Here is a 10,135-nt window from a genome sequence, read left to right as displayed (position 1 = left end):
CACCTGTGTCCTCTCTTCCCTCTGGCCTTTCCCTGGGGGACAGGCCTCTTATGGCTGCTGCTGGGATCTGGGGGCTTGTCTTCTAGCCCAGGTTCTGCCATGTGATCAAGGGCAAGTCCTTGACCCTCCCTGGGGCTCAGTTTCTCATTACTTAAATGGAGGATTTAAACAAGGCTTTTAGTCTGTGTATGATTCTGAGCAAAAGTGGCCAAAGGGACCAGAACATATGTCAGATTCTCACAGGGGCCCATGACTCAGCAAAGTTTAAGACCAGCCCGGCTTGATTCCATTTTCACCTCTAAGACAATTTCCCACAGCAATGGGTCTGTCCTCTAGCCCTGGAGCAAGAGTTTCTACAACTACACTCTTATTTCCCAGGGGCAGAGGGCAGCAAAGGCTGGGGAGCCGCCCAGGCCTCAGATTGGCTGTGTGTGTGGTGGGGATCTGGCCGGGAAGGCAGGGTGAAGCCCAGTGGAGCCTATTGTGTGTCTCTGACCTGGACCTCTGCAGATTGTAGGGCTTCACAGTGAGCCACCGAGGGAGTGCCAGGGCTGGAGAGGTGTTCCCTTCGGTCCACATCCAGCCACCAGAGCTGACCCTTTGGTGGGAGAGTACAGGTCACAGCGCAGGGTGCCACAGAGGTCATGGTTACAGCAAGAATGTCTAGGTTGGCTTGGCCAGGGTGCTACGCTCTGTGGGCCGTGGGTGACCCCTGAATTTCTGGAACACAGCATGTCTGTCCTTTTGGCATTTCAGAATAGCTTGTTAAAGATTTAAAGAAGGTATGCAGTGTTTGGCTTTGTCTGTTTACCAAACTTATAAACCCTCTTTTCTGGGAATGCCAGTAGTAGTTCCCAAGGCTAAGCTTGGAAAATTGTGCTCTCGGGCCAAGGCTAAGATGGAAGGACTGTGGCATCACTCTCCTACTCTGTCCAGCAATATCCCTGGGCTTCAGTACCCTGTGGTCATTTTTTCTTTTCTTTCTTTATTGGATGCATTGGGTCTTCGTTGCTGCACGTGGGCTTTCTCTAGTTTCGGTGCGCGGGCTTCTCATTGCGGTGGCTTCTCTTCCTGCGGAGCACAGGCTCTAGGCATGTAGGCTTCAGTAGTTGTGGTGTGCGGGCTTAGTTGCTCTGTGGCATGTGGGATCTTCCCCGACCAGGGCTCGAACCCATGTCCCCTGCATTGGCAGGCAGACTCTTAACCACTGCGCCACTAGGGAAGTCCCACGGTCATTTTCTTCTTTTTTGGCCATGCCATGTGGCATGGCATATGAGATCTTAGTTCCCCGACTAGGGATCGAACTCATGCCCCCTGCAGTAGAAATGCAGAATCCTAACCACTGACCACCAGGGAATTCCCGGCCTGTGGTCATTTTCAATCGCAGAGGCCTTGACCTGGAAGAGACAGCAGAGCCTAAGGAAAGGGGCCAGTTTTATCACTGGTACTGGACCCTGTGGTCATGGCCACAAGGGACCATCCTGTGTGTCCAATGAACAGACAAGTACAGTTTGTCCAGTCACTTTCCAAAGGGTGCCCATGAGGGCAATAGAAGGTCGGGGGTGGGGGCGCTGCAGGTGAAGTGGGGCAGTGAGGGATCCTGGACACCTAGCTTATCATCAGTCAAGACTGGGCTGCTGGGCCTGCTCCGGTCTCACTGAGAGAACAAACACACCCCTGTGTGTGAGGAGTAGCCAAGTAAGGTCCTTCTGAACCCAGCTGGGCTCTGATGTCCAAACAGGGGGAGCCTGCTTCTACCCCAAGCAGGTCAGCTTGCCAGCTTGGGGGCACAACTGCCAAGAGGCCAGCTTCCGGATACAGAGCCACAGTTACTAGCTGCATGACCCAGTAAATTCCTTGACACCTCTGAGCGCCAGCACCTGTGAAAGAATGACCCGCACTCCTGGGAGTGCTGAGCAGACACCCGTGACCCTGAGTGCTGCCCGCACCAGGGGGAGGTGGAGGGAGCAGCAGGTCTGAGGTGGGGTGGGCTGACACGTGCTCCGGGATTTGCGGAAACTGCAGGGATGGCCAGAAGCAGGCCAGCCTACAGGCAGTGAATTGGGGCAACAGAGGGAGTCCAGGCAGGCCTGCCTAGAAGGACCTCTCAACAATGACAGAAACCACTTGGTCAACCCTTCTCAGGCACAGACACTGTGACTGGCTCTATCTCCTAGAACTCACCGTGAGCCTGAGAGATGGGCATCACTGCTCTCAGTTTAGCCTTCTGACCTCAACCCCACGACACTAAGCCAGGCTGGATGCTCTATGCTGTCTCCTGCTCCGGGCAGCAGTCAGGCAAATGGGACGGAAAGGACAGTATCACAGTCAAGATGAGCAGACAGATGTCTATTAAGTTTTGTACTATAGTCACGTTAGCAGGTAGAACATCAGCCGAGAACCTAACTGCTCAACAGGACGTAACGTGGATCGGGCGCTGCCCACAGAATTCCCGAGGCCCTGCCTGCCCCCAAACCCAATCCATTTAAGACAAGCTTCTTTTACCTGTTACCTTCCCTCCCAGCTGTCCTGGGGAGGGGGAGGTTTGCATGATTGGTTATGGGGTGTATGTTACAGGGGGAGCATGTTATGGGGGCAGAGTCAGGATCCAGTTCCAGAAATTAACCCCTCAGTCTTCGCTTTCCATGACCTAGGCTTCCTGAAGACTGTGGGCAGGAAGGAACAGGCCCAGGCAGGGGTCAGGCCAGTGGAGGACCCGGGGGATGTGGGCACCGTGGCCCAGTGAAATGCATGTGGTCCAGGAACCAGTCAGCCAAGGCAGGAGGAGCCAGAGTGGGCACTGCTTCTGGGCTCATGGCCTCCCTCCCACAAAGAGGGTTCTGGTCTCTCTCTTCATGCAGTAGATGTGCTTCTCTCAGAAGGGGTTGCGGCCCCTGGGCCCAGTGCGGGTTAGCAGTAGACCTGGAGCAGGGGTGCCCCTGAAGAGTCTGTGTCGGTGCCCTGGAAGGATGAGTCGTGGCTGGCTTGGTATCCTGAGGGGAAAGGGAGCAGGAAACAGAGGCTCAGAGATGGGGAGGGGCTCATGCAAGTCCCTCAGGCAGGGAGAAACCTGTTGAGAAGGAGCAGAGGGGGACTCGAGCCTGGGTCGGTCTGATCCTGGCTGGGTGATCCACTCAGTTTCTTGACCTCTCTGAACCCCAGTCTCGCTCTCTGAAGGGTAATGACCCTGCTCCCAGGGCTTGTAAAAGCCAAGAGGATAGCAGTAGAAACCACACATGGTGCCTTCTCAGCACCAATGGATGGCCCCCCTCACCCGCCCTCCACTTTCCTCTCCAGTGACCTGGGTTTAGATGCAGGTTCTGGGCACCTGCCCCCCTCCCCTCTGGTTCAGGGGTATCCCCCTGAATCTCTCCCAGCTGAACCTTTAAGCCAGTTTGCAGGACTGGGATGGGGTATAAGGCTGCTCAGGCTTCTCGTCCCTTTCTGATCCCATCCTCACCCACCCCAGGAGGAAGCTGGGAGAGGGACAGGTGGGGGGCTGCTAGGGCAGTCCCCTCTCCTCTCCACACTTTCATGTCAGGACCAAACCTGGGGCTCCATAAGGCCTCAGCTTCCTGGCGATGGCATCTGCGGTCGTCTCCTGGGAGATCTGCACTGTGAGTTCTAGGGAGGGAACATGAAGGGGCAGTGGTCATTATCACATCCTTTCAACCCTATTCCCCACTTCTGCCCCCAGCCCATTGAGAGAGCGGCCATTCACCCCTGGGCTGGGCTAGGGAAACGATGTTTAAAACAAAGACGCAGAGAGAGAGAGAGAGAGAGAGAGAGAATGTGTGTGTGTGTGTCTGTTGGTCTGTCTGTGCAGGGATGAGTGGGTGGATAGGGGTTTTGGTTAGGCCAGGCCAGGTCAGAGGTCCAAATTCGCATGGGTTCCTGGGTCCTTTTAACTAGGCTAGCTGGTTGGGCCTGAAAGCTACTCTGGCAGGTGGCGGCAGGGGACAAAGAACCTGTTAGGGGATGTAGAAGAGTGGAGAAAAAGGAGGAGGAAGAGCTGGGACCGGCTGAGGGGGGACCCACAGTGGCCAAAGACCCCAGTGCAACCCTCCCTGTCCAGAGCCTCCTCTACTCTGCCCCTCAGCCCTGTGGGGCCCCACCTACCATCCTGGCTGAGCCCTGAGCCCACCATGGTCTCATGGCCACTGTCAGGGGCAGGGGCAGCAGAGGCAGCCACCCTGGTTGAGCGCCCCTCTGTGGTCTGCGGGCGGGCACGGCTCTTTCGGGTACTGATGCGAATGATGCCGCGTACCAGGCGGCCCTCAGCGTCCTGCTCATCCAGGTGGTAGTCCTGGGTGATGCTGCTGATAAGGTCCGATATCTTACTGGTCTTCTCCAGGAACACAGTGTCTGAGGTGCACTTGGCCAGCTCGTCGATCTGGTGTACGCTGAACAGCTCTGTCAGCTTCTTGAAGATGAGCACATCGATCTCTCGGCTGGACATGGAGCCACTGCCTATCTCGGGCAGGTCCAGGTCCGACTCGTGGAAGGAGTAGTACTCCTCAGAGCCTCGGGGACTGCTGGCAAGGGTGCTGGGCAGGCTGTGCCGCGTGGGTGGGGGGTCGGCCAGTGGCTCCTTGCAGCAGGAGTCCGCGTCCAGGGCTGGGGAGGTGGTGCTGCGGTAGGGATACACAGGAATGCCTTTGAGCTTGACATCAGGGTAGCTGAAGCTGCTCCCCATGGCCGACTTGAGCCGATGGCCGTCCCGCCGGCTGGGAGGGGCACGGTCAGGGCTGGGGGGCACTCCGTTGTGCTCCTTGACCCAGCTGGCTTCAGCAGCCCCTTCAGGGGAGTCCCCAGCGGGCAAGCAGGGGCTGCAGCCCCGCACACAGGCTCCACAGCGCTGGAGGCAATCCCGGCAGCGGCGGAAGCAGAAGGCAGCCCGGCACCAGTCCCACACCCAGGGTCGCCAGAGCAGGCAGCAGGCTGGGGGCTCAGCAGCCTGCTCAGCAGAGCCAGAGATGAAGGTAAGGCTCTCGGGTCCATGGTGGCCGGGGTCCTTGGGGTCTGGCCTACGGGTGCGGCGGCTCGGTGGGGCCCAGGATGGCTCGTCATATGTCTCCAGGCATAGCTCCGTTGGCCGCTCCCAGGGTCCCAAGCGTGGGGGCCCAGATGATGGGCGGGGGTGTCCAGGGCGAGGCATGGCTCACCGCATGGTTTGCCGTAGCCAGGCACCTGTGGGGGAGAGGCCAGGAAGGAGTCAGGATCAGAGGTCAGCGGCGAGCTCCTGCGCTATGACCTGAGGAGCTTCAGACTTCTGGTTTCTGAGAGCTCTGTGATGTGGATGGGCCCAAGTATGCCCACGAGCCCTATCTAGTATCCCCTTGCTCCCCAGAGAGGAAGCTCTCTCTGTGGTCTAACTATGTATCAGAATCTCCTGGGACTTCACACCCGTTGGGATGGTTACTATTAAAAACAGAAATGACAGCCATTGGAAAAGATACGGAGAAGTTGGAACACTTGTGCATTGCTGGTGGGAATATAGAGTGGTATGGCTGCTGTGGAAAACAGTGTGGAGTTTCCTCGAAAAGTTAAACATAAAATTACCATCTGATCCAGCAATATCACTTCTGCGTATATACTCAAAATGATTGAAAACAGGCACTCAAACAGATATTGGTACACCAATGTTCACGGCAGCATTATTCACAATAGGCAGAGGTGGAAACAACCCAAATGTTCATTGATGGATGAATGAATAAACAAAATGTGGTCTATACACACAATGGAATATTATTCAGCCCTAAAAAGGAATGAAATTCTGATACACGCTATAACATTGATAAACCTTGAGACGTTACGCTACATGAAATAAGCCTGACACCAAAGGACAAATATTGTTTGGTCCCACTTATATGAAATATCTAGAACAGTCAAATTCACAGAGACAGAAAGTAGAATGGTAGTTGCTGGAGATGGGGGAGAATGGAAAGTTAGTATGTAACGGGTAGAGTTTCAGTTTGGGAAGATGAAAAAGTTCTAGAGATGCATGGTGGTGATGGTTATACAACAGTGTGAATGTGTTTAACGTCACAGGACTATAACGTTAAAATTACTTAAAAAAATTAAAATGGTAAATTTTATGCATATTTTACCATATAAAAAGAAAAGTCTCCTGGGATCTCACTTTCTGGGCAACGGTCTCCCTGAGTTTCTTCCCACTGTTGGTAAGCCCAGCAGCACAGAGCCTCTGAGGCTGCTCAACAAATGCCTTTCCATGGACTTGCTACAGAACCTGATCATTACCACCTTCCCTTTCTTCCCCTCCTCTTTCAAATCAGACATGGGAATCAACAGGTCCCCGGTCAATGTTTCCGTATGGCTCAGATTTGCTCTCCTATCAACATTTAACATCAAGCACTGTTTTGCTTCCTTTGACTAGACGAGAAAGCCAAGCCTCAAAATACATCTTCTTTCCCTTTTCGACTTGGTTGCTAGCAAGCTCAGAGCTAAGATTTCACTGAACCTGGCCCTGTGTTAGGTACAGAAGAACCAAAAATGAATGAACTATAGGCGCTGTTCCTGTGATTCACACATGGTTTTGTAGGGAAAACAGATGCTTAAAAGCTCATGAGCTGGAACACATAGGATATATGGGGCATCATGGGAGTAAACAACTCTGCCTGCGGGAACATTACGTAGTGATGTACTTGGGAGGGTCCTTGATCACAGGTAGGAGTGTGCTGGGGAGTTACTATCCTTAGCCTGGATTTTCTGAGACATTAATCTCTTAACTTTTTATTTATCCCTGATTTAATGGCACTAGTGTCCTAGAGCTGGTGATGTGAAAGGAACCTGGGACTGGGCATCAGGATATCTGTATCCTAGTCCCAGTTCTGGCTCTAATAGGCAATGTGCTTTGGGCAAATCAATGCTACCCCCCTAAACTTGCCTACCACCATCTCTCACCCACATACTGTCAAGGCCCCCATTCTGGCCACCTCTACTCCCTTCTACTTATGGCAGCCAGGGACAATTTAAAACAACAACAACAAAACACAAATCTGGAGAAACTTGGCAGACACTACTTATCAAATGATCAAAGTTAACGTTATTAATAATGGGACAAACTGACATGATGTGTCTCCTGATACTATGCACTAAAATGGACACAGCATCGCTTATGGAGTAGTCCTGCCAAAAATGTGTAACCTGAATGTAATCATGAAGAAACATCAGACAAGCCCAAGTTAAGGCACATGACTCTAAATGGACTGTGTGATCCTAAATTGAATCCTGGATCACAAGGAGAAATTGGATAATTGGTAAAATTTAAAAATAGACTGTATATTATTTAATAGTATTACGTCAATGTTAAATTTCCAATGTTAAATTCAATGTTAAATAAGACAATGTTCTTATTCTTAGGCAACATATACTGAAGCATTTTGGGGTAAAGAAGCATGATGCCTGCAACCTAACCTCAAAGGGTTCCCCCCAAAACAGAAGGTATATGTGTGTAGACAGAGAAAAGGAGGGAATGTTAGCCATGGTGAATGCGGATAAGGAGGATACAGGAATTCTTTAACTATTCCTGCAACTCTTCAACCCATTCCCCCAGCCCCGCTTGGTCCTTCTCCAAGGACACTCCAGAACCTCAAGTCAGATGGGAGCCCCTCTCCCCACAGCATTCTGCTGGGCTCTTGGTCAGCTGAGTTGGCTTTGAACCAATTGTTTGAAGATAAGCCTATATGACCCCGAGGGGCAGGGACTGTGTCTGATTCCTTTCGGCATCAGTGTCTGGAACAGGGTTGGTACAGTAAGTACTTCAGGAGACTGATACATTCTGTGTGACCTCTGGGTGGAACCAGGACCATTAGGTAGAAAGAGAAAGGACGTAGGCTCCAGGCTGACCAGAGTGGGGGGAGCAGCAGTCTGGCGAGAGTAAGGTGAAGTCCCCCTCCAAAGGTGTGCAAACTGAAATTGTAATAGGTGACTTGAAAGTCCCTCACAATCCAGAGAGGCAAGCGGTTAAAAACCTTTGTCTGGGTTTGAGCAATGTTGGGGTGGGTATGGATTTATTCATTCACTCATTTAATGAATATTTACTGAGAGCCTGCTGTATGCCAGACACTTCTAAATTCCGTGGATAAAGTGGTAAAACAGACAAAATTCCCTAACCTCAGGAGTTTGCCTTCTAGTGAAAGAGTTAATTATTGAAAGCTTACATTATTCTCAGTGCTTTAAATGCATTCAGCTAATTAATTCTCACAACCCTATTTGTAGGTATTATTGTTATTGTTGTTATACAGAGGCACAGAGAGGTTAACTAAGTTGTCCAAAGCCACACAGCTGTTTGAATGCAAGTGGCCTGGCCCAGACTCTTATCCACTACCCCATCCCATCTATTATTTGGGAGGAAGGGGGCAAAGTGGTCAGCTGCCAGCTCCATGGGTGAGCCTGTGCCCAAGGAGGGCCTGCATAGGGAGAGCCCTGAGTCTTCCAGGCTCAGCCCTTGGATCAGGAGGGTGGGCACATCTACACTGTCTGAACCACACTGAGCTCTGGGGTACCTGGGGTTTGTAAGAACAACAAGAGGTTATTGTTCATGGTCTTGGTTACTGTCTCCTCCTCTACCTCCAAGGTTTTAGCAGTCGCTACCATTCATTAAATTCATCCAACAAATATTTTCTGAGCACCTACCATGTGCTCAGCACTGTACTAAATGCTGAGGAAGCAGCAGCAAATGGGCCAGAAATAGGCTCCAGCCCAAGAGGACTTTTGCTTTATTTAACACTCACAATTGCTCGGTAAGTATTATATCTCCACTTTACAGGTCAGGAATCTGAAGCTCAGAGAGGTGAAGTGACTTGCCCAGAGACTCCTAGCTGGAAAGGAATGGAGCTGGATTTGTACTGTGGTCCACCAGACTCTGGAGCCCCTGTACTTTGCTCTGTGCCACACATCTCGAGGAGGGGGTGGGGCGGGGTGGGATGGAGGAAAGGGGGAGAAGACCTGGGGTAAGGACAGTGCTTGGCTTCAGTTTTCCCCTCCTTTCTAGGCCCTAAACCCTCCTAAAGTCAATCTCAACCCATTTTGTCCTGGCTCTATCTCCCCCTCACTGCTGCTGCCCCCACCTCCAAAATCCTAGGAACACCAGTCTCTTGGTTTAGCAGGGGCTCCTGTTGTGGCCTGGGGTAAGACTCCTGGCCTCAGTTTTCTTGTCTTTAACAAGGGGAGTGAGGAGTATCTTCAGGGGCCACCCTGAGGTTTAAATGAGATATTACTGCTCAGGGGCCTTAGAGCTGTGCCTGGCATCTGGGAGGGGCTGGGTCACTGGGCACCCCAAGGCACTGCAGGGATCCTCCTCAGGGTCAGAAGCTCCCAGGCCCCAGGCACACCCTCCCCAAACTTCTAATTGATGCTCTCCCACTCCCCCTTAGTCCCTGAGAACACACACACTCCGAGGTCTGTCTCCGTCCCATCCCCTTCTTCCGAAGGTGCTCAGGTCAGGACCGGTCGCACCAGCCTGTGTCCCACCCACTCGAGTCTTGCACACCCGGCCGAGAGGGGCACCCCAGCCCTGCTCACGAAACAGCCGTCGGCTCTCGTGCCTGGCATCCGTGCACCCTTGATCTCCTGCCCCAAAGGCTCAGCCCGGGACTCCCGCATCCGCGGGCACCGAGTCCCGGGGGCAAGGGAGAAGCAGACCCAGGCACTGCCGCTCGGACTAGCATAGCCCCTACAGCAGCAATGCCCTCGGGGCAAGCACCAGCTTCTCCAGATGCAGGGGCCCTCCTCCCGCGGGCGGACCCAGCCTCTCGACACTGTTCCTCAGGGTGTGCACGGCCCCCTCTCCCCTCCCGCCCCCGCCTCCCCGGCAAGCACGGCTCCCACCCCAAGCCAGCGCAGCCGTAAGGGCGAACACGGCCCCCTCACCCCAGTTTGCCCGCCCAGCCCAGGCGCCCGCTCAGGCCGCTCCCTGGCCGGGCCCTGCCCGCGCACCCCGGAAGTGGGAGGGTGGCACCGATGGAACGGGCCCCGGGATCCTCGCACGCTCGGGCGTAGCCTCGGGGGTCTCTCCACACCGGTGCCGCCTTGGTTCGCGCCCCCTCGGGCCCGCGCGGGGCTTACCTGTCCCGCCAGGTGAGCCGCCTCCAGCTCGGCCCCTCCCCCCGCC

At 53.6% G+C, this 10,135-nt stretch overlaps 1 protein-coding gene across 1 annotated transcript; it reads right to left on the bottom strand.

The window, feature by feature from the left end:
* Positions 1 to 2,857: 2,857 nt before the first annotated feature.
* On the bottom strand, positions 2,858 to 10,135 carry KDF1 (keratinocyte differentiation factor 1). The gene is made up of 4 exons (XM_030873220.3): positions 10,090 to 10,135; positions 4,120 to 5,190; positions 3,550 to 3,624; positions 2,858 to 2,993 (listed from the first exon to the last, which is right to left on the bottom strand). Exons 2-4 carry the CDS (start codon positions 5,156 to 5,158, stop codon positions 2,911 to 2,913), a joined length of 1,197 nt encoding a protein of 398 aa, XP_030729080.1. The 5' UTR covers positions 5,159 to 5,190; positions 10,090 to 10,135; the 3' UTR covers positions 2,858 to 2,910.

This window comes from Globicephala melas, chromosome 1 (genome assembly GCF_963455315.2).
Source record: "Globicephala melas chromosome 1, mGloMel1.2, whole genome shotgun sequence".
Classification (NCBI taxonomy): domain Eukaryota; kingdom Metazoa; phylum Chordata; class Mammalia; order Artiodactyla; family Delphinidae; genus Globicephala; species Globicephala melas.
Note: the sequence above shows the minus strand (reverse complement) of the source record. Positions and strands in the feature narration are given on the sequence as shown.

Bases quoted from the DNA above. Each gene is read 5' to 3' on its own strand.
- KDF1 (XM_030873220.3), bottom strand. From the start codon at position 5,158: ATGCCTCGCCCTGGACACCCCCGCCCATCATCTGGGCCCCCACGCTTG. The intron at 3,625-4,119 runs GTAGGTGGGGCC...TTCCCTCCCTAG, and splicing joins CTCAGGGCTCAGCCAGGATG to AACTCACAGTGCAGATCTCC. The intron at 2,994-3,549 runs GTTTGGTCCTGA...CTTTCCCCTCAG, and splicing joins GAGGCCTTATGGAGCCCCAG to GATACCAAGCCAGCCACGAC.